Here is a 24,662-nt window from a genome sequence, read left to right as displayed (position 1 = left end):
CCAAGAAATGTCTACACACTGCAATTTGTTGACCATTTTACTTGATAAACCTGTCATTCTTTATAAGAAACCAGGTTCCTTAGCCTATAGAAACTTGCCACATTCTGAATTTTACTTATTGTTCCTCTATTTTGTTATTTAACACATTCCCCACCCCACCCCTGCATTTCCTATAAATTGTAGTTAGGCCTAGAGGTTTCATCAGATTCAGGTTCAACTTTCAACGAAATGCTTCATAGGTGGGAGGATGGTTTTAGTACATGTTCACAAATTCTTTGGCATATCTCCCATACAAAGATGAGTCAAACTCCCCTCCATTTGAATATGTGCTGGCCTTAATGGTAGCTCCTCACAGAGAACACAGCATAAGTGATGCTGCAACATAGCTTCTGTCTGGCTCTCCATCTGGACACATCCTTGCAATCCAGACGCCACACTGCTAGGAAGTCAAGCAACTACATGGGAGGGCCATGCAGAGGTATTGTAGCCACAGCTCCAGGGAAGGTCTCTGCTGAGAGGCAGCTTCGACAGCCAGGTGTATAAGTGAATAAGCCTTCAAATAATTCCAGCCCCTAACCTGCAAGCTGCAGAACAGAGACAAACTGTCCTGCTCACAGCTGCCCAAGTTATAGATTCATCAACAGAATCAATTCTGTCATTGTTTTAAGCTCTGGGGTGGTTTACAATGCAGCAATAAAGAGCTGGCATTGTCGGTGCGGTGTGCTCCTGTCAGGAGGCACACATTGTTAACTCCCCTCTCCTTCTGTGACGCCATCAACCCTGATAATCAGTGCCTAGATCTATCAATTCATGGGACGGTGTAAAATGCTAAAACTATTACTTTATCATTTTTCTTCCTTTATTGTTTCAAATGCATATATAAAGAAAAATTTCCCTTCATCAATGTTTAGTTATCCTGAAGTACAGATCATCCTAATTTTGAAAGCCTTGTTGATTTCCAATATATTTGCTCATGAATACTTGTGGACATCTAAGATCTATAAAAAACAGAATGGCCACTGATTCTGCCACAAAAGTGGTTTATGATAACCAGGCTACTCTAGTTCTCCTTTGGATACCCTTTCATGCAACAGCAGTGTATGGGAATAAATCAGGGCATGAGGGATGGAGGATGACGCAACACCAACTTTAGAGCCCAATAACCAGGAGCTCAGGTACCTGGTGGGAGTGAACTGAAAAGACATTCCATAAAGCAATTATCTGTCGTAATACAGAGAAACAATAAAGGCAAGCCAGGCAAATATCTGGGCTGCCTACAATGAAGAGTTTCTCAGACAACAAAGAGACAAACAGAATATTTCCAAAGTGAGAAAAGGGTTAAGAAAAGAGTGAAATGATAAAGGGCTTTGTCACTGCATTATAGTAGATAATTAGGTAATTAGAAGTATTAAAATAGACAAAGCATTGGGCCCAGATGAATTACTGAAGATGCAAGTATTCAATAAGGTGCCCCAAGGGAAAAAATAAAGCCCTTGGTGAAGGTTTATAATCGTGCCATAGGACAGAGCAGCACAGAAGGACTTGAAGGAACAATAACTGATGCTATGCCCATACTTCAAAAACAGAATTTCAAAGCAAGCATTCATCCAAAATTTAAAATGAGTTGATGAAAACTCCCTAGAATACTATTAAACACCAAAATAACTATACCACCTTATTCTGGTTTATTATTTTATTATAGAAAAACTGAAAAATCAAGCAAAAGCCATACAGGAATAACTTGATATAGAATGAAAGCAGACACACCAGATACACCTTATTTCTGTGTTCCCTCTATTTTGGTTGATGATTTCACCATTCTCTCTATTCAACCAAATGTGCTTTCACTTCATTCCAGGCGCAGCTGGATTTAATTCTCTAGCTTCTTTTTCCGTTAGCTGTGGCCACTCAGTGCTAGCTAATGTAATGAGCATAGAAGTGATGTGTGATAGCCACCCCCACCAGCCAAACTCATCCTCCACTCCAGCGTGGCCTCATAGACATTTCCCCTTAGCTGAATAGAATGAAAAAAAAGGTTATTTGGGTGACCTGGGAAGTGACATGTGGATTGTGGTGATTTTAAAAATATATCTGCACATTCTTTCTAACTCACATCTTTTCTTTCTTAGATTGCTGGCTCTGGAGGAAAGTATCCTCTGGAGAAAGACACTTAAGTGGATGCATGGAGAGATCCACATGGAAAAGAACCCATATTGATCTTCCAGCCCTAGTCAAGCCTTCAGATGAATGCAGTCCCAGGTAACACCTGACTGCAATCTATTGAGACTCCCAAGCCAGAAGCTTCCAGTTAAGCTGCTCCCAAACTCTGATTTACAGCAACTATGAAATAAATAATCATTGTTTCAAGTCACTAAATTTTGGTTGACATTATAGTAGCGATAGATAACTAAGATAGTTCTTGATACCTGAAATTGGGGAATTGCTAAAAAACTATAAGATATGTGGTAGATTTTTCTATGGGACTGCATAAAAGCTGGAAGGCCGTTGCACAGATCATCAGTGGAAGGCTAAATGGTGTGAACGAGATGCTAGTAAAAGATAGACCCAGACCGGGAGGACCTAGCTGCAGTGAGGGCTTCAATAAAAGTGGGGAAAATGTTATAGAAAAAAAAATTCCTTATTGTGTAGTTGTACCATGGCAGCCTTTGCTTATATGGAAAACAGAAAATGCACTTAATAAACTGGGAAATCCAAGGAGCAACCTGGTCAGAGTGTTAAAGGTGCTGCCTTCAATACTCTGCAAAAGTAAGAAATAATCAACATAAAGGTGCTAGTGTTACCATTGGTAGTTAACTAATTATTAATAAAGAAAAGGGAGCAAAGGGAAATAGACATTGAGCTTAATAAACTGGGTAGCATAAGCTTGTTTGCTTCACCAGGAAGCTACAGCTTCACACCACAGGGAATTAATTATAGCACTGCTCCCCTAAGGAGATTAACACTCTCCCCTCCAGTACTGGATTGTTGGGGGGTGCAGAAGAGCTGTTTGACCATGGAGGCCAGTCAGTCTAACCAGGGAGTGTGGACCTGTCAAAAGCCTATGAGAACATGGGAAGTTGATCGATTCTTTCAAAAAAGCACCTGGTTCATCCCAAATCCAAGCTACTATAATCCCAGGGGAACAAAAAGCTTGTGCTCTCTCTCTCTTTTGCCCACTTACTTGTACACTCACACATCCTCTCTCCACAGTCATGTGGCCTTAGCAGCCACACGGTGGATGGCCGTGTGATTCCACGTGCAGGGTCCACGTAGGAGCGTGAATACCTCAGCACAGCAACAAACTACAGCCGGGAACACAAGTTCAACTAGCCAGATGCTGGACTTGTCTGAGCTTTAATACGGCACAGGATCTCTGGACACTAACTCTATTTCTGGCCCTGATTTTCCATGGTGGGAGAAATGGAGAGGGGATCCAGGGGCAGCCTTCTACGTGAGTAAACCATTTTGCCACACCACAATCTCCCATGTATGAGCCCTTGGAAAACTTTCCTCGTGATCCTGTGATAGAGACTAATTTCCACCCACAACACTAGGGCTTGCTGGGTATAAAATAAAACTTTTTCTCATTCTCAGCGTTTCTAGTCAGCAAATGATACTAACATTAAGACACTGCTTCTGGGCAAAGATCAAATCTAAGCCACAGTCAGAAAAATAAGGTCTAAAAATGAAACCAAGGGTGTGAATGTAAAATCCTTTGTCAGGATCTCAGAAAGCTGTAAAGCCAGCCTCAGAGAACCCCTCTGTCTGACAAGATGCCCTGATGGCCAATCAAGATTTCAAAAGCAGGCCCCACTGAACCTTCAGCAGTTAGAGGTCGTGGATGCTACCAAACATCGTACTCAGTCTCTCAACAACAAAGAATGAATGGGTCCAAAATGTTAATAATCCCAAGGCTGAGAAACTCTGCATTAGAGTTCATGAGCCCAGAGGACAGAAATGATATTTATTTCATATTTAATCTCTACCTCCTTCTGAATAATATTTGAGATAAGTCACTCATGTTTCCATCTCCTATATGCTTCACAGAGTGCTTTGGATGCAGAAGGTATTTGATAAATACTTCTTGAATTGAAAAAGTGTTAAATCGAGGTAAACAAGATTGACATGTTTGGAGTAGTGCTATACCTAGAGTCTGGGGTGTTATTTCTATTCTGGCCATTAACAAGTTGTATTTTCCCATCATATTCTTTCTAAACATTAACATTCAACATTTGCAAAATAAAAGGATTTACCAGGTGACTACCAGCAACACTAATGCCTAATATGGGTGCCAGGCACTAGGGAAGATGAAGGTACAAAACATAAGAACTAAGTACTCCAGAAAATCTAGGAGAGAAAATAGATATTTTACACACATTTATAATGGAAGATAACTAAAATAAAATGTCTATGATTTATAAAAATAGAGACACAGTTTCTTTATGAGGACCTTCAACTCGTAGAACAGTAGCTGGTATAGAGTAATTCCTGAAATAGCATTTGTTTAATGAATAAATAGAAAAACCTACAACCCAATGAAAAATGAAAATTACAACCCAATGAAAAATGAAAATTAAATCTATGGACTCAGGGGCGAGAGGTGAGGAGGCAAAGTATAAGAAAGGCCAGACCAGAACTCGGCTGCCTTTGTTTCTGTAGTTAATAAAGACAAAAGAAGCATACAGCTTTCATAGGCCATAACCTGGTGGTGAACACTAATTTTAAAAAGGCAAAGAAAAGAAAGTAGGAATCTGTAGTGATGACAAGTGTTAGCATCTAGCCCAAGAGGATTGCAAAAAAATCTCCATAAGTCTACATGGAAGGCAGGAATTTGAAATCACCATATAGGTTAGAAGATGAGGATGAAGTAGAAGGGTTAGGATAACAGGAAATATCAAATATATATGCATAAGGAAAAAGGGGAGGTGGGGCTGGAGTTATAGGAGGTGGCATCTGTCATCATGTAAATAGAGGCTTTCATCAAACATTCTTTCTAGTTCTCCACTGCCCTGAGTTACATAGCAAGCCCTGCCTCCCACTGACTTCTCCCACTCAAAAAAGGAAAGAACCCACTTTCTAGTCATCCCATAAAGGTGAAAAATTATGGGCACATATACAAATGCACGTATGTATGTATTTTAAGTGCAAGACTCATTGATTCTTGAGTACCAAAGTACTTTCAATTCCAACTCTGCACTGAAGTTCTGAGAAGACTATTTTATATCACTGAACTGGCTATGCCTCCTAGGAATATTTCAAGATGGGATATTACTTTACCACCCAGCACACTTTACATTCTCATGATCAATATGTGGGCCCACAACCATAGACAGTGCTAAAAAAATATGGCTTAATCTAAAACGGAGATGTCAACAGCAAAACCTCTTTGGTCAGCAGCTTGGGGTGATACAACTGTGCGGCTGCTACATGTACCACTGCTCCCAAATTCTGAGATTAGGAGTGTTGGGGTGCTAATCAAAGCTCTACAACGGTAGAGTCTGCAGCAAATCCGCCTAAATTTTCACTCAAATACTAAGAAATGTTTCAAAAATTTAAAATATTCCATATGTTGGAATAAATGTGTGGTGAGAATTTGCATGCTTAAGTGGAACAGAAATGGGAGAAATACACATTAAAAACAGGAGCAGTACGGGGAAATACATATTTCTAAATAAATACATGCAATCATAATAATCAAATATTTTGTTTTTACCTTAAATGTTGTCAAATGAGGAAGGACTACAGGCCATTTGACAGAAGAATTGTTTCTTATAATCCTGAAAATCTGTTCCCCCCCATTTAATATTGAAGAAACACACACCCAGGTTGCTGACGACTCTTAGAGAGCGGCTTGTGTTGTAGTTTTCGCGTTCTCGGCTGTGAACGAGTGCATATGCGAGGGCTGGCCGTGCATGCGCAAGCATGTACTTTGCCTGCATTAAATAAAATCGCAACACAACACCAAGTACATCCACTCATTCATGTGTGCCTGCAGTCCACCTCGAGGAGACTGAAAATATAAATACAAGCTGCTATTTTGGTGTGATCACACGAATATGGCAGCTTGTGTGTTTTTTTTTCTCTAACATTTTAACACTGGGCAGATTGTCTGCATTAACACACACCCAAATCAATTCTGCTCTGAAATTGCTTGTAAAATCTTCCTTCCCTGAGGAATTTTTTTTATTTAAGTAAAAAAAAGGGCTTTGAGAAAAAAAAGATGCCAGCATGTAGGACATCTTAAATTCATAAAGAGTGACAATCAAGTCATAGTTTAAGGAGTAGTGACAGTATTTCTCTCAACATGGACATTGTGGAGAAGATGGATTTTAAACAAATAAACAAAAAAATCTCCCCCAAACAAACAAAGTTAACTTTGCAAAATCAGTTTTGAATAGCACTGATATAGAAACAATTTTCAAAGCAGTCTCATTTTAAGCTGCCTACTACAATGTAACACAATGACTAAACTTGACCAAAACCTCAGATAAGACTCATACACTGTAAAAATTTATGAACATTTCTCAAGGGTAGAGGAAGGAAATAAAAGTAAATACTTAGCATAGGCCATACCTAAAAGTTCACTATAAAAAAAAATGCAGACATTCATATCATATACTATATAAAAGTGTAACAACAATGAATTATCTACAGTGCCGGTCAACAGAACTTCATGTTCTATATCTATGCTGCCCCATACAATAGCCATTATCAGTTGAAATATGGCTATGATGCACAAAGACTTTGTTTAAAATGTTTTTATCTTAATTAATTTAAACTTAAATAGCAACAGGACCCTGGTGGGTATCAAATTGGACAGTGTATATCTATAATTCTAAAGAGAACTTCAGCAATTATTAGTGAATCCACACAATATCAAATAAAGAGCTAAAAATAACTGAGGAAACAATACATTATGTCAGCAGTTTGGCCAATGTGTAAACTATAAACAAAAGGAAGCACTAGTTTAAGAAAGTTGGATATTTACAGATCTAACCATTTCATGGAGATTTAAGTAGGAAAGATTGTAATTAACTGATGAATGAGCTAGCTGCCTGAACTAACTGCAATAACACTATAATAACCGCCAAAAAACCCCAAAAACCCAAAACTGAAGAGGACTAACAAATCCAATAGGCAATCAGATAAACTTTTTTAAAAAAGATTTTATTTATTTATTTTTAGACAGAGGGGAAGGGAGGGAAAAAGAGAGAGAGAGAAATATCAACGTGTGGTTGCCTCTCGCACACCCCCCACTGGGGACCTAGCCTGCAACCCAGGCATGTGCCCTGACTGGGAATCGAACTAGCAACGCTTTGGCTCACAGGCTGGTGCTCAATCCACTGGGACACATCAGCCAGGGTGATAAACTTTTAAATATAGTCAAAGTTATAACGCTAAAAGTAAATTAAAAAATTTTAATCTTATCATGGAAGTCTGGAGAAGGGGAACATATCTGAAGAAGAGATGATACTATTTGATAGCAGCTTATAAATATGTTAATTTGCAAGTGATGTTATAAACACAATAAATATGCTTTTAGAATAGACCTCAATAGACCAAATAACAGACTCCTTTGGCATCTAATATGGAAATGATATTTTATTCTGAACTCAATACTTCCCATCATTTTAAATAATACTGAATTTCATTTAATATTACAGCCTTTGAAGCATGAAAAAATTGGTTTGGAATGGACGATTCAAGCTCTGAATTAGAAATGCTGTAAAATGGAACTCCTTGATTTACCTTTTGATTATCAGTTTTTTTTTTCAGTAATAAAAATGAGAATAGTAACAACCTCATTAGGCTGAGATAAAGAACAATTAATTGAAATGAATACAAAACCCTTTGAGGCAAAAACGGGTTAGTAGAATAAAAGAATATTAAAATTAGTTGAAAGAGGAGATAATATTTAATACAGTGACATATTCAGATCAAATGAATTCAATAATGATGACAACAATGCAGCTCAGGAGATGAAATTATCTTGTTTAAACTAAGGACAGAAGGCTGATAACAGTATTTTTTTCAAGTGTGCTTGTATCTCTGAAGACTGAGAAGGTTAAAGACTGTTAATACTAAAATAGTACAACTGATCATAAGTGATAAGATTCACAATCAATGAGCATTTCTTAAACATCAACTTGACTCTAAACAGAGAGACAAAACAAAATCAGGTCCATGCCCTACAGGGGTTACCATGAGGTTTCAGAGATGAGAACTGGGTTAGCACCAGAGCTCTCGTACTTACTGTTCCTATTATAGCACCAGTTATGTTGGACTACAACTTTTTTTACTGCTTTCTTGATTAGACTTTGAGCTTCTTAAGGGTCCATGTCATATTTATCTTGGCATCTCCAGTGCCTGGCACCAGGAAGAGATTAATATAAATATACTGAATATACTGGCAGATCAAATACCTTGGCAGGTCTAAATAAATATAAGACCAAACAAAATTAAGTAGTTTCATCAAAAAGTTATTAAGAGGGAGGGGGCAGGAGAGGAGGGTACAGGGGGAATACATTATGATGGGCAGAGCCTTGACTTGGAGGGGGTGAACACACCAAACAGTGTACAGATGATATGTTGTAGAATTGTGCACCTGAAACCTGTATAATCTTTTTATGCCTAATAAATCTTGTCACCTAATAAAGTCAATAAAAAAGAAAACGTTATTAATAAAATTCCTCTAGAACACAGAATAGGCATAAAGTATTTCCAATTGCAAAGAATGGAAAATGCTCCATTGGATTGGTGACGAACTCAGGCTTTGAAGGATGAATTGTCAGGAATCCAACAGGGAGGACTGGGGGTTAGTAGCACTCCCAAGGCCAAGTAATGCAAAACATGGAATATGGAAAGCAAAGCCTGTTCAGGGAACAATGCCGTAGCACTGGTCTGAAAGGGAACTGTGGAGGGACTTCGGGTGTCTTCTTCTGCATATGAGGAGGGCAGACTTTGCTTCTCCATCCTAACGAGTAAAAAGCTGAGTGACTGAAAATCAGTAACTCTTCTTGGATCTATAAGAATGGGGAAGACAAAGGCAAACTGCTGTCCCCAAGACTGGAGAGACAGGCGAATACAGGGAGTCCCAACTTAGAGAGACTCAGAAGTGGAAGCCAGCGCAGGGGCAGGGAAGCAGGAACTGTAACAAACTACTGGGAGCTCCATGTAAACAACTCCGTGAGTTTAAAAACTCCAGGTGAACCCAGTCACGGAGGGGCCCACGATACTGTGAGGTTTACTTCTGGGAGATCACAAGGGTCCCACAGTAATATCAGAGAAAGATCCCCTCAGTTGCCATCAGAGGGAAGGAAAAAGGAGCCACTGTGAACATAGCACCCTGTTCTTCTAAACAAGGCCTGCCCTCGGGAAAGACTAGTCAACCAGAGCCTCACTTGCTGGGGTGTCATCAGAGCCGAACTGACTGGAGGGAGGAGGGAAACACCCGACTTGAGCGAAGTCCAGCCATCCTGTCCCATCTGAGCAAGGGGTGGGGGTGTTGTTGCTGAGACTGAGAAATGCTTGTGAAGGCCGGAGTCCGGAGGCACAGGCTCATTAAAAGACTGAGACTTAATTACAGGACTAAAGAACACTTCCTCTCCCCTTCATTTTATCACCATCTTATTAAAGGCCTATTTATAGCAGTTCCTTTTACCTATACATTTTGTCTGACTATCAAGAAAAAATTAGAACACATACCAAAAGGTAAAAGCACAATTTGAAGAGACAAAATAAGCACCACAACAAGCCAAGGCAGATACATTAGAATTAGAAGTTAAGGAATCTTTAAAAATTATGGTAACCATGTAATGGGGGGATCACCCCTACCCTGGGAAATGGGGAGGGTGGAGAAGCACTGAAGACAGTGCATGTGTGTGTCACCCCAGCAATGGGGATGATGCACCATAACACAAGAAAAGGCATGCAACACTGGCACCAAAAACCAGGAAGGTGATTGGATGGGAGGGGCATACTCGCTCATCCACTTGCGCCCTGTGGGGGATTATGGGGGTCTTTAAATGGTGGAGCATGTGCAAACAGTGCTTTCACTCCCCCATCCCCTGACTGGTGGATCTGCATCTGTGGGCTGAGTTTTCTAGAGCTGGGGACCCAGACGGAGGGATTCCAAGTGCCCCCCTGCCACAGCATTCCAGGACTTGCCTGTCCGGGAGCCATCAGGTTTTGGGTAAGGGGGCAGGGAGAAGGATCTCAGAAGGACAGTGGGGAGGCCAGAGCAGGAGCTCGGGGAGGCTGAGCTGGTGGACTCAGAGACACTTGGGGCACCATGTCCTACAGCCCTCCTCTAGGAGGAAAGCCAGGTAGCTACCCACAACCAGTGGTCCTGCCTCTGGTGAGAGATCAGCAAGCCCCATGCCCCACCCCCAGGCAGGGAGCCAAAGCAGCTGCCACAGGCTGGTGGCCCACACCTCAAGTGCAGGCACAGCAAGCCCCACACCCTTCCCTCAGGTGGGCCTGTGCAGCCAGGGAGAATCAGGCCCCAGGCCACTCCCTGAGCGCTCCAGGCCTGACTTGGAGCACTACAGGTACTGTGAGCAAGGCGGGTAAGAAGGGTGCAGTGGGGTGAGGAGAAGAGATTAGGGCTGGCAGGTCCTGGGAGAAGGCCCAGCAACAAGCGAAGTGCCCTTACCCCATGTGCAGAGCAATGGGAAACTGCTGTGGCAGCCACCACCAGCAGCTTGCTTGCTTTTCCGGCAGCACCAAGAAATCTTATGCATATATGACGATATCAACTCTATTTTCTTTTCACTGGACTCTGTCTCTAGAGTTATTGCCTATAGGAGGCAGGCAGTGGGACCCCACTGCTTATTTGGTTACAACTATACTAAGGGCTCACAGAAAATAGTAAGAGCACGTAAGAACAGATTGGCAATGTAAGCAGAAAGATGGAAATCCTAAGAAAGAAGCAGAAAACAAATGCTAGATTACACTGTAACATGTAAAGAATGCCTTTGATGGACTCATTAGAAGACTGAACCTAGGTGAGGAAAGAATCTCTCAGCTACAGAATATATTGAGTCCTTGAATACTAAAAAGCAAGAAGAACAATGACTGGAATAAAAAAAAGAACAGAAAATCCAAGAATTGTGGGACAAGTATAACAGGTGTAACATACACTTAATGGGAATATCAAAAGGAGAAAAAAGATATAAAGGAACAGAATAAATATTTGAAACAATAATGGCTGAGAAATTCCCCAAATTCCCAAACCACAGATCCACAAAGCTTGGAGAAAACCGTGCCAGATAAAGGCCAAAAGAACAGCACCCAGGCTGTTCATGTCATTTTCAGACTACCAAAAAGATAAGAAAAAAACTCTTACCCCAATGTAAAAACTCTTGTATCAGAACAAAGAATCACATCCAGCTTCTCAGAAACCATGTAAACAAGAGGAAAATGGAGTGAAATATTTAAAATTCTTAGAGAAAAATAAAACAACCCAGAATTCTGCACCTGTGAAATTATCTTTCAAAAAGGAGAAATAAAAATAGTCTCAAAAAGACAAAAATAGGGAATTTGTTACCAGTGGACCTATCTAACAAGAAATGATTTTCAAAGTTCTTAAGTGAAAAGAAAAATAACATAGGCCAGAAGTTCAGAGCTACATAAAGGAAGAACATAAGAAGGAATATATAAGTAAAGGTAAAATAAAAACATTTACTTTTCTAATTTTTAATTAATATAACAATTTGATCAAAATAATAACACCAACAATGCATTCAACTATGTAGCTGATGTGTGTGTGTACATGCATACACACATATGGATGTGTGTGTATATATATATGCTTATATATCAGTGAAAAATGGACAGAAATAATAAACGGGAAGGAGGAATTACAATTATTTTGTTATTATAAGGTACATGCACTATCTGTGAAGTGGTATAGTGTATTTGAAAGTGGATTTGGTTTAGTTGAAATGTATACTGCAAATTCTAGGGCAGTCACTAAAAAGGTAAAAAAAGAAATACAACCAATTTGCTAAGAAAAAAGAAAAAATAATATAAAATGCTCAATTAATACAATGAAAGGCAGAAAAAGACAGAAGACAAAAACTGGAACAAAGAACAGGGGTAACAAATAGAAAACAATAACAAACATACTGGATAATAATCCAGCTATATCTACAATGATTCTGAACATAAATGGTCTAAATGCACCAATTAAAAGATTGTATGCACAAAAAAAAAAAGACCCAACTATATGTTGGGTACAAGAAACCCACTTTAAATATAAAGATTCATGTATTGTACATTAAAAGTATATGAATGAAGAACATACCATACTAACACTAATTAAAAGATAAAGAATGCATTACATAATAATAAAGGGGTCAATTTTCCAAGAAGTCACAACAATCTTTATTATGTATGATTCTTAAGCAAAGAGCATTGGACTATGTAAGGAAAATGACTGCTAAAATTACAAAGAGAAGTAAGAGAATCCTCTAACATGGTTGGCAATTTCAACACTCCACAGTTAGAACTAAACAGATCTGTCAGGCAGAAAATCAGAGAGGACACAGTTGAACTCAACAACATCATCAATCTGCTGCATGTAACTGACATCTATACACTCCCTCAAACAACAGCCGAATACACATTCCTCTCAAGTGTACAAGGAATAGTCACAACACAGACCACATTCTGGGCCATAAAACACACCTGAACATGTTTGACAGAATAGAAATGATACAATGTCTGTTCTCAGACCACAGTGAAATTAAACTAGAAATCAAAAACAGAAAGATAAATGGGAACCCTACAAGGGATCTGTGTGTGTGTGTGTTAAGAAGCAAATCCATTCTTCTGCAGACCACAGAGAGACAAAGTTTAAGATTAAGCAAGTATTATGACTAGAAACGTGTTTTGAGAAAATAGGGCTGTTACCCATGGATAGTACCAGAAGAGACAGGTAACAGATCCACAAGAACAATTAAACAAGAGACCCAGGTAGGAGGTAAAAAGAACCTGAAACAGCAGTACAAATGGAGCAGAGCTGATGTGAGAAGACTACATACAATGACTCTCTAATTTGTATTTAAAACTATAAAATGTATATCCTCAATCTGTCTATTCTTAACCTTCTTTAGTTTATATCAGTAGCATTACTCAACTTAGAATACTGCAAATGATCCATTCCTGCCTTCACCTTCACACCACTGTTAGAGGAGCCAGAATTACCTTTCTAGATATGACACCCCTGCTCACTACCCTCTAACGGCTTCCCATTGCAACTGCAATGAAATCCACACTCCCTACTGTGGTCTATCGGACTGCTTGTCTGGCATCTGACCTCCTCTCAATTTCCCCATTTAAATCACTCTCCTCCAGCCATACCTGCCTTCCTGTTGTTCCTCTAAATACTGAGCTTATGCGTATTTTAACTGAGGGACTTGGCACCAGCTATTTCCTCTACCTGGGATGTTCTTCCCCTAGATCTTCACATGACTGGCTTTTAAAATTTTTGCATGTATCACCTCAAATGTCATCTTCTCAGAGATGCCTTTTTTGATCACTATTCCTAAAGCAGCCATTACTCCTAGCTGTTCTATTACCCATCTTTATTTCTTCATAGCAATTACTACCCTCTGCAATTGCCCTCCTTATCTATACATGCGTATTGTGTCACCCTACCACCAACCCCCTACACTAAAACGGACATCCTGTGATAGCAGGACCATGTCTGCCTTATGCACCACTCTGTCCCTGCAATGCAAAGGATCCGCCTGGAATAGGGTAGACTATCAATAAATAGATATTGTGTAATGATCACTGAGCTGTACTTCCTTTCTTCTCCTATTGCATCACGAGCTGCCTTACAGACTGGATTGAAAACCATGGATTTTAGATCACGTAGTGCCTTATAAAGACTGTATTACCTAAAGTAGTAAACTTATTCAAGGTATGCAGCTTTTAGGATTAGGCAATTTAGTGGCTTTAAAATAAGAATGACAGTCGTACCCTACAAGCTAAGTTACCTGCCACAAAATATATAGTGAGATGACAAGGAAACTTACGCTAAATGTGGAGAGGCCCACAGGAGAGCCTTCTGGGAGAAAAGTTATGCAGCCTCCCCCACCTATGCAATGAATACAAGGCTTCCTGGCTGCCTTCTCTGAATCTCGGTTTTGCTAACTTAATTAAAATGTACCACTGGAAATAAATTATAAGGAAAACAATTAGCCATATATGTGATACATATATACATATACATTTTTATAAGAAAAATGCATAGAATATATGAACCCAAATAGTTATAAGAATACAGGTTCCAAGAAAGACTTTCTAACACAGCAAAGCAAAAATGTTTGAGCTAAGTAACCAAAATGCCGAGTAGGCCTCCAGTGCCGCTTCCTCCTTGGTCTGGCTATCAGAGTTTTATTCTCCTTTTCTTGTTGGCTATTTTTTTTTAACCAACCTGCCCATGTGGCCTCTGAGTGTGTCCATTTCCATCTAATAACAGTGGAGGGATGGATAATCATCCTTATTAGCCACTTCGGGCTGAAGTTGTCAAGTTTTCTAAGACAACTGCCTCACATTTTTAAAAAAAGGGATACCGTTACTACTTGGTTACCAAGATATACCTCGAGTTTTGTTTTTAGAGGCTCGTTTTACTGCCATTGATTTCCTAGTGTCTTAAATGGCTGATGAGGAAATTTATTCTTTTTGTTTTATTCAACAAGCATTAACTGAGCGCCTCCTCTCACCAACACGATGGCATTCTGCTTTCAGAGACTGATACTGGAGACGTCAAGCACCACTCCCGCACCTCTGAGGGTAGCTTCCCTATAACTGGTTACTCCTGGTAACTGGATAACTCACGCTCATCAAAACGATACCATACCTCCCACCCCCATCGACTATCGCCAATTTTCTAAGATTTGGTTGTACTCATGATTCCTCTGAATTATTTTCATTTTAAAACAAATTTCATGTGTTAAATAGGTAGGATAACCTTAATAGTAGTCCATGTCATCTGATTATCTGTGCTTAGATCTGGAAAGAGGAATATCAGAAAGCCAGATGCCTTGGCACTGCAATAGATCCGGCAGGAGTTGAACTAAGCGTAGGCAGACAGGCAAAGCTACAAAAGGACTCAGAAGGTACCAGAGATATATGACTCTGCACATACCAGCTCATCCTAGACCCCCACGATTAAATCAAATTTACTAACATGTATGCAATTGCTTACAGTTTAAAGTATGAACATATCTCATTTATAACTATTACAACATATACTCATTCATCTATAGAAATACTGTGAGGTGATTACTATCATCCCCCTTTTACAGAGCAGTACACAGAGGAGAAAGACATTCATTGAAAGTAATTTGCCTGAGATTATAGCATATATTGCTAGAACTTATTTGAGGCTCTTGCTATACAAATTCCGTGTACTTCTTACTACTCAACCCAGAGAGATGAAGTCAATGTACAAAAAGTTACGGATATTGAGTGCATGCTAAATAAGAAACTACTTTTTCACATGGTAAACACTGAGCAGACTGAGAGAAGAGGCTGTTCACAGATCTCAGTGGCTTCAAGGTGAACAGAAATAAGGAGGGTAAAAATAATAGTTGTCATTTTAAAAAGTAATTTTGTTAGAAAGGAATTCAAAGGTGTAAAGCAAGAGATAAATCTTTCTAGTAATATCAATATTATGAATACATAATGTAACCTTAATCATAGCATATGACTCTAAATAATTATTGGAAATTGAAAAATGATTAAATATTATTTTAAGAGTATAATCATTATAAATATAATAATTTATTTTGAAAAAGGACACACAAAAATCTGTATTTTAAGAACAGAAAATGACAGTTATCATCAAAACTTGGACAAAATAACTTTGTTATTAACACCAGGCTCCTCTATGGACGTTGCATTTTGCTAAAATACAAAAAGGTAACACTAATTTGAATTATTGAAAGTAATTTAGAGATAGTTCTACATACGTTCTTGTGACATCCTGGTCAATCATTGATCGAAGTTCTTTATCTTGGAAAAATTTGTTCCAAAGACTCTGAAATAAGGAGAACAATCTATTTAAAATATTCTCATACCTTTGCTTGACTTTTATTATCTCAATTTAATAATTTAAATGATAGCGTTTATCCTTCTCTGAGCTATTTCACATTGCAGATAGGAAACCTGAAACTGGAGTAATTTTTATTAAAATCTAGTTTACTCTCCGAAATACATCCTTATTCCAACGTTTATTTTCCCAGTGATGTTAACATTTTTTCCACATATAAAGTGGGTGATACTTTTGCTGTTATACACCACTACTACTCCCTGCAACAACACAAGGGTCTGATTGGATTAGAGCAGGGCCACAGCCCACCTGATCCCAGCGACCTGACCTGAATTCCCAGTACTCTAAGAAAGATATGTAATGTTTTCTACAAAGCTTGATCTTCTAATCGAATAGATTTTTATGTACTTTCTAACATGTGAATTTAAGTAAAGCTTTAAAATTTATTCAACAATATTTTATGCTGCTACACTAAAGACTATATTATAATCATTATATGTATCAGAATAAAGAAATGTTAATATTACATAGTAACTGGAAATTTTTTCTGGTAGCAGGGGAACTAGGATTTAGAGCAGTAATTAAAGAAGTTATACAACACCTGTAAAGTAGTAATTATTCCTATTCTTCCTGAGAATATGAGTGAAAATAGGCCTACTCTTCCTGATCTTAGAGAAAGTTCTTCATGGGCTCACTACAAATGGTTTCCTTTCTTCTTGCGAGTTAGTCTGACCAAGTGAACCCTTCTCTATTTTGATCATAAAGGGAGGTTGTCCTCTCTGCTCCCTACTGCAACCCTTGATAAAACAGTTCCATCCCCTTCTTATGCTTTTCTCTTTTCCCCTTAGCTGTTACAGATTCCCTCAGGACTTCTTTGTAGTCCACTCCCTGGAAATAGAGCATGCACTTCCTACAACATGCTATGTCCATAGCAGGAAATAGATTCCATCAGGTTTTAGGTGGGATATGGTGTGGGGTTCAAAAAAATAGCTACTTTTACGGTGACTGATAACCAGCTGACAAACACATTAAAGACGAACTTTACCCCTTCATCCTGGGAAAGGGGATTATTGATCATCAAGTCCTGCTGGCCCACGACCTTCCTTGGGTTTGTGATGTGCTGGTAAAGAAAGAAAGAAAACACACAAAGATCAGAGGCCACTGGACCTGAAAGCATACATTTGAAAACAATTATGTTAATTAAAGTACAACTCACTATTTCTTTGATGTTGCTATACCATGCTCTTAATTCTTTACTCTTACTTATCCACTGACTTTTATCTTGAGGAAGAACACAAAGAAATAGCTGTCAAGAGAAAAAAAAGGAAACTTCTGTAAAAATCATAAGAAGTAAATGTGAAACTATGTCAGCCAGAATCACCTGAAAATTGAGATATTCATATTCCTGGTATTTCATATTCCTATCATTACAATTCTTGAATCAATTACATTTGGAGATATGTAAGAAATACTTATTTGGACAATTCAAAATGTGAATAAAGGCCAAGACAAAAAACAAACCCAAGATCCCAAAAGCTACACCACAAAATGTAATCAACCTTCTTTTCTGATTTTTATTAAAAATGAACAAAAAATTCATTGAGGTTCAGGTATAATTTTGACTTTACAGTCCTGAATTGCTATGCTAGTGAAGTGGAGAAGTACCATTTTGGGGGAAAGAGAGGACATTAACAAGATAAGGTCCAACGAGTAATTTCAAGGTTAAGATTTGTCCTCCATGAAGCAGGTGAAGGACAGAGAAGAGCAATCTGAGGACACAGCCTGAGAAGTGAAGTCATTCCTTTACAGCAGAAAATTTAATTTACAACTAGCAATCTGCTTATGAAAATAACAAGCATTCTTAAAAAGACAAATCTGATTTAATTTCGTTTTATACAACATTAAAATAAATCTGGATTTGAGTTTATTTTCAGCAAATGAAGGGTACTAAAAGTTAAACAACAAAGAATGGGGGGGTGAGGCACAAATATTTGTATACAAATTTCCATCAGTAGGTCTCCTGCCTTTACTGCCTGCATCTAACAGAAGAAAAATGTATTTTAATTATTAAATCTAAATTATTAAATCTAAAACTGTCTAATACATCATGTTTTCTTACTGTCTTCACTTGCACCCTCTGGATGCTCAAAGCATGCAAATCTACCCTAGAAAATTTTCAACAGAAATCATTTTAGAAATGAGACAAACCTAAATTAATTCATTTTAAGAGAAAGAGGGACAGTATTTCCAAGCAATTAAAAAGATAATTGCAGATTATTACTAGTTTTGCTAACCAATGGCCCTTTCTCTTGGAAAGACATTGACCTAATTTCCTTCCACTTCTTGCTGCCCTATAGTTTGTGTTCATAGTGAAAGAGACATAAAAATTCTTTTCTACCTGCTATTTATGAAGAAAAAAGGGAAGATGACTAAACGACCGCACAACATATAATAGGAACCTGAAAGTTAATCCCCTCTGTTCCTGCCCAGCATCTGGGATCTCTGCAAAGCCTGTGGGGACTGTAAAGGTGTTGTTCTGAATTCTGGCAGCATCACATGAGATGAGAAGACAGTTATTTCAAAGGACTCCTTTACCACTGCCGGTTACTCAGAATTAAGGTGCTTCAACCTCATCAGTAAATGTCCTATGAAAGATAAATATGGATGGCCAAAAAATCGAGAGTGAAGTCTCTTGGAAAATGCAGTGACCCCCTGCATGGGTGGTCTTCCAGGGCATCAGGTAATATGCTGATATACTGCAACCACAAACTGTAAATAAATATTTTCTTCTTACCTTCCAGCAAATGCTGCGGAACCTGCTGCTTCTCAGCTGCCCATTAATCCCCTTCTGCCTTATTGTTGCCAAGTAATTGTTGTTTACAAATAGTTCCTCCCATTCTTTCCTATATTCAAGAAACCAAAGCATGGGGATCCTTTTGTTAAAATTCTGCTGCTTGGAGGGAAGTGCTACAGGAAATTAGTTTTAAATAAGTCTAAGAAATGCAACTTTTAAAACGTATAAATTTAGTTGTGCACTGTTTCTGAACGCATGACTGTCTTTTTGGACAGAGTTCTTCTGTAGATTTAATGAATATGTAGATCGCTATAATTATGCCAGCTACTGAAATACATAATGTCTATGGAGGCTATTCCGTTCCCTCTAAAATGTTGATAGTGCAGTTCAGTGAATAGACAAGATAAAAATTGAATATTAATATAAGCTTATGACTGCTTTAGCCATTGACAAAGACATACATGCTCCAAAAACACACAATGAAAAAAGTGTATTGTTGGTTTTGTTGGATCTACACATGAAATATCTGTTTAAATGAACCCATTTCTCTTTAATGTTAGGTTGGGCAGGTAAATATAACAGAAGACTACTTTCTTTAACTTTTAGTGCTATTTACTGTTAAAATCTCTGCAACTTCTTTCTACATGATCAGTTTTAAAATTTTAACAGGTGCAGGCAAATTTGAAAAAAAAATCAAAAATCAAAAAGCCTCACTGTAAAAACTGTTACAGGCAAGCTTGAGTACCTTGCAGTACCTATGGCTGAGTAGATAAACAACTGAAATATGCCTCCCAGGCACGCAGACACCAGGGGCCTAACACCTGTGCCTCATTAATATACAAGTAAATCTGCTCTACTGGGAAACAATTGGAAATTAATTGTCCCAAACCATTTACTGAGTTTGAATAAAGGAAGTAGACTTACATTCCCGGCATCCTGCACCAAACTAAACATCAAGAATCATTTGTCAACAGTTGAGACAACTGAGTACAGCTTTATTAAATTTCTTTCAGATATCATAATGCTGCAAAAGATGCATAATTTCAAATTTTTAAATCAAAGCTAAAAGCCTAGCAATCTCTTCAGAGATTTTAGAAAAAGAAAGGCCCTAAAACCTCAATCATTCTTCCACATACACCTGCAGCTGTCACTGACCAGACCCTGCTCCTTCTGAGAAAGGGCGGCCTTCCACCCTATGCTGTCTGGGCCAGGGCAATGTAACCAACTGTATACCTGCAGCTCAAAAACCAGGCTGTGGCACCAGCAGCATCTTCTCCACAGTTCTCCAGAAGAGTGACCAAGACAACGGCATGGAGTCCCCTACTGTCACAAGCAGGACAACTTCCAGCCTCAGCCCTGGGGCAGGATCCCCAGTCACACAAAGCCTTTGTCAGCAGGGCCTTCTCCATCAGGACGATGAGAGGGACACTCACTCCAGAAATACCTTCCCACCACGGCTCTGTGTACCCTTCCTACTCTCACCACTGCATTTGTAAGAGAAATGGTATTTCATGTATTTTAATTTGCACTTGTATCGTTAATGAAACTGAACATTTTTTTATGCTTTTGGGTCATTATCTTTTTTCTTTTTTTTAAAAAAACTTCCTTTCCTGTCTTTTGCCTATGCTAAGCAGTATAGAATAGTGGCTGAGAAAACAGACATCAGAACCACACTCCGGGGTCAGAAAGGCAGCTGTGCATCCAGAAACAGTACACAGTTTTCTGGCTACTTCACTAGATGTATGAGCATAAGCAAGTTACTCAACCTCACTGAGCCTCTGTTTTATCACCTGTAAAATGTAACAATAATGACAAGCATCTCCCTCTAAGGATTACTATGATGATAAAAATATGAGACAGGGCCGCAGAAGGGTGCCCAGCATATTATAAGATTAAACAATTAATATTATTAATATTACAATAATGCTTTTATTATACTATGCCTTATCACTGGTCCAAGAGAGTGGTTTTTCATACATTGAAGACATTGCACCTTTGCCTGCCATATATATGTACGTATTTTTAACCCAATCATCTTTATTCTTCTCTACCCTGAAGCTTTTTAATATGTATTAATTTGTAATATAAACATAACATTAATTTCTCTTGATGATCTTTCCATTGTTTTCATGCTTAAGTAGTTCTTAGCTGCTCCAAGTTCAAAGAAATATTCACTGAAATCTTAGTCTTAAAAATTACTTTAGTCTGTTTGTATTACCTATAATATTTAAAACATTATTACCCATTTCCCAACAATTTCATATATATTATCCATCTATCTCACTGTTCAGATTTTGTTTTTACCCAGCTTTTAGTGACACTCAAAGATGAGATCAGCAGTGAGTACACAGAACGTTACAGGAGTTCATCTCAGAAACTGCGTGTTTACACAGCTTGTGGTCTGAGAACAAAATGCAGATTTCAAATGTATTTTAAATCCAAGAGGAATCAGAATTTGTGAGAGATGATGCAGTTCCACGGCCTGAAAACACTGATACATCCCAGATCAGAGACGGAAGGATGAGGCATTGACTCCCCAGCCTCTTGCAAAATCAGCTTCTATTCACAGGTACTGTGAAACTAGACCCAGCTGGTGGCTAGACTCACTGCCATCTTGTGAAGTTCAGCAGCCTTTTAAGGTCAGGTTACATAGTACTTACGCAATGAATGATAATCATTTGTTGGCCAAAATCAGATCCTGTGCCTTGATTTATGGTGCTGGTAAAGAGAAAGGAGACTGAGGCACATGAAATGGGAACACTATCTCTGAAATTCACAATCATTTAAATTTATTCATGGCTACTCATAGTTTCAATTAGGATATAACATCCTAAACTGATGAAGAGCTCTGACGACAGAGCAACATAAAGACCACAAGATAACCTATTGATTGTCTTTCTTGTATATGAAAAAGTGTTTTGTTAATAACTATGATACCAAATATATGTAACAAACATATAGTGCCTACTATGTGCTTACAACTTGGAGATATTTTCTAAAAAGCATAAAGATAAGGGAGCAGATGTATGTGCAAACCAATAACAATAGATACAGTAGTCTGGTAGTACAGAGGAGGGAGAAATAGTTTTATACCTAAATATTAAAACTCAGTGTAGAAGATAACAACTGGCAGCACTGTGAGCACCGAAATGCTCCATCTAAGAACTGGGCTGTCATTGGTTCATCGGACCCCAAAGGGTAGAATGTTGAAAAGTTTAGCCCTCTAGGGGGGTGAGCTGCTGCATTTGGAAGAAAAGATGGGGAAAGGGCAGTAAGTACTGAGGAGCCAGTGGTGAAATTTTCAGTTTAATTAACAAAAAATAAAGAAAAGGTAGTTGCTAAGCTTTGTCTTATATTTTTAAAAAACATAGTGTACCTGTAATAGCAAAAAAATGGCAATATACTATTAAAATGCCTAAAAATCCATTTGTCATAACACATATGATTTTAGATATATCACTTTTAACCTCTAAAACAACACTCCCAGGGTGTCTATTTTTAATCCTCTTTATAAGTGAGGAAACTAAGGCTCAGAAAAAGTAAATATGTTGTCAAGAGGAAAAAAGAAATGAGAAGTAGCTGAAGCATCTTCCCGGAATAACAAGGAAGACAATACTATAGGCGAACAGGATACTCTAGACATGGAAACAAAAATTGCCCCTGGCGACAAGGCAAGAAGTAAGTGTACCCTTATACTTTCTTCCTTAGATTTTTAGTTTTTGAACATCAAGTCCAAGGGTATAGAGAAGAATTTTCACCAGTTGGACTGGGAAGGTAAGGCAACAGCTGTTGTGAGTGGTTAAGGACTTCCATGCACATTTAAATGTGTAAATGCCTCAGATGGAACAGATGAGACCTGGGCTTTGAGGACTCTCTTGACACAGCACTATTGCCATCTAGTGGCAACTACTCTGCCTTGCAGGCACTGGGTCCCTGAAAACAAAACCAGCAACTCAGCAGAGAGAGGCAGTAATGGTTTTGTTTCTCAAGCCAATGTTAATGTATTAGTAGTGGCTGCCTTGGAAATACTATGTTGAGGAGGATTCTGAGCCTACTTCTGTGCTCCTCAGAAAACATTGTTACTAATTAAAAATGTTGGCCATGAGAACTGCAATTTCTAAGTAAACAAAATCAACTTTTCAGCAGCAGCAATTGATGCCTTCCTGCTAAGACCTACTCCAGGTAGTTAAGCCTCCTGCAATAGTTTAAAAACAGCAACATGGAAATTAACTAGAATATGCAGAGAATAAATACAGCTGATGATCATAAGGAACTATGTAGTTCTAACTATGTACTTTAAGGCAGTACTTTCCAAGCTATCAACATTAGTAGGAAACTAGCTGAAATCTTCTAAATACAATTGCTTAAATATTTATGTGACCTACATAATGCATAAGTGGCAATTTCTGTGGCCATACTGGGCTAGAAAATTTCTGAATCATTGTCCCAAGTGATGATACACTAGGGAAAACATTTTATAATGTGTATTTAATATGACAGCTTCTACTCCATTTTCAGGCATTATTTGGACAGGTGTGAATATCTCTATGGGTCTAAAACTTATTCCACTATTCTGGAAAACTTAAGAAATCCAAACAACTACAGTAATCAAAAAGAGCTCAGAGACTACATAGAGTCTAATTCCTAGAATCTTCAATACTACTTGGTTTAGGGAAGCTAGCTACTTTGGTTTTTACTGATAATGAAAGCTGCTGAAAGCAGAGAAGGGGTTATCTCTGGGGAAGCTCAACAAATCACAGAGGATGGGAAAGGAAGAGAGGGAGGACTCCAGTTTCTGGCTGTCAGGGAAGTGTCCCATGGGCAGGGATGCTGGGGGAATTCTCAGAGACCACTGTGTAGTTTACAAGCTTGGCTGGTTAACCACGATCATCTCATTTTTGAGGTCTGACTAGAACCACAGTACAACCAAAGGCCCATGGCAAGATGAAGTTGATCCTGAGGCAGGATGTGCTCAGAGTCAGATGGGGAGAACATTTGAAGGTGAGGAAGTGCAAGGTAAAAAAAGTGAACCTGATGCAAAAAAGGTTTATACATTTTTATAATCCTAAAGTACATGCCAATATTTGAAACACTACCGTATTATTATTATATTTTCTTCATCAATGCAGGGCAAAAGGAAATAATAAATTTTGAATCTGTTTCTAATCTGTCTAGAAACATAGTGGAAGATTTCCATTAAAGAAAGACTATAGCATAATTCCAATAGTCCACGTAGAAGAGTAAGTAGCTTTATATGAGTTTAAAGATATAATTTAAAAATATTATTCGAATACAACAGGGAACATCTAAAGGAAAAATCAATGGAAATATGAGAAGTGTAAATTAGGTATGTCAGCATCAGACAGCAAAATGTGGCACCAGATATGGGTAAGCTACAACACGAGGACTGCAGGTGCCAAGATCAGCCAGACAAACACTGATGTTATCTATAATTACCTCGTTTTTAGCTTAAATCACAGGTAATGAGGGAACTCGGAGACTCTAAAAGGCAATTACAAACTGTACTGGCTTTTTTGCTTCCTGTATCAGGAATTTTTAAAAACTTACTTTTATTGAAAGCTTTTTCCTCCATAATGAAACATTAGGGCATATCACTTATACATATAAATAAACATAAAAACAGAATGCACAATTGCTCACAAGCTTAAAATGCATTTCTTCCTATGCCTAGGCAGAACATGTTCTTATATGATGAGCCTCCACTGAAACAAAGGCAATAGCTCAGTTTGTTAGAGTAATTTATGATAATGTTTTGATACAGGTTTGGACTTCTTTGAGTTG

The 24,662-nt window shown here is 38.3% G+C and overlaps 1 protein-coding gene across 5 annotated transcripts in view; it reads right to left on the bottom strand.

Annotated features, from left to right (window-relative positions):
* TBC1D5 (TBC1 domain family member 5) overlaps positions 1-24,662 on the bottom strand; it is a 479,919-nt gene that overhangs the window by 200,490 nt on the left and 254,767 nt on the right. For 4 of the 5 annotated variants that reach the window (XM_045856992.1, XM_045856988.1, XM_045856989.1 and 1 more), the window contains 4 exons: positions 18,861-18,969; positions 17,283-17,372; positions 17,112-17,186; positions 15,987-16,054 (listed from right to left, as the gene is read on the bottom strand). In XM_045856992.1, coding sequence (XP_045712948.1) covers positions 15,987-16,054; positions 17,112-17,186; positions 17,283-17,372; positions 18,861-18,969 — 342 coding nt within the window. The remainder of the gene's footprint in view (positions 1-15,986; positions 16,055-17,111; positions 17,187-17,282; positions 17,373-18,860; positions 18,970-24,662) is intronic. The other variant, XM_045856991.1, reaches the window with a different exon arrangement.

This window comes from Phyllostomus hastatus, unplaced genomic scaffold (genome assembly GCF_019186645.2).
Source record: "Phyllostomus hastatus isolate PE091 unplaced genomic scaffold, TTU_PhHast_1.1 phas_scaffold_129, whole genome shotgun sequence".
NCBI classification, from domain to species: domain Eukaryota; kingdom Metazoa; phylum Chordata; class Mammalia; order Chiroptera; family Phyllostomidae; genus Phyllostomus; species Phyllostomus hastatus.
Note: the sequence above shows the minus strand (reverse complement) of the source record. Positions and strands in the feature narration are given on the sequence as shown.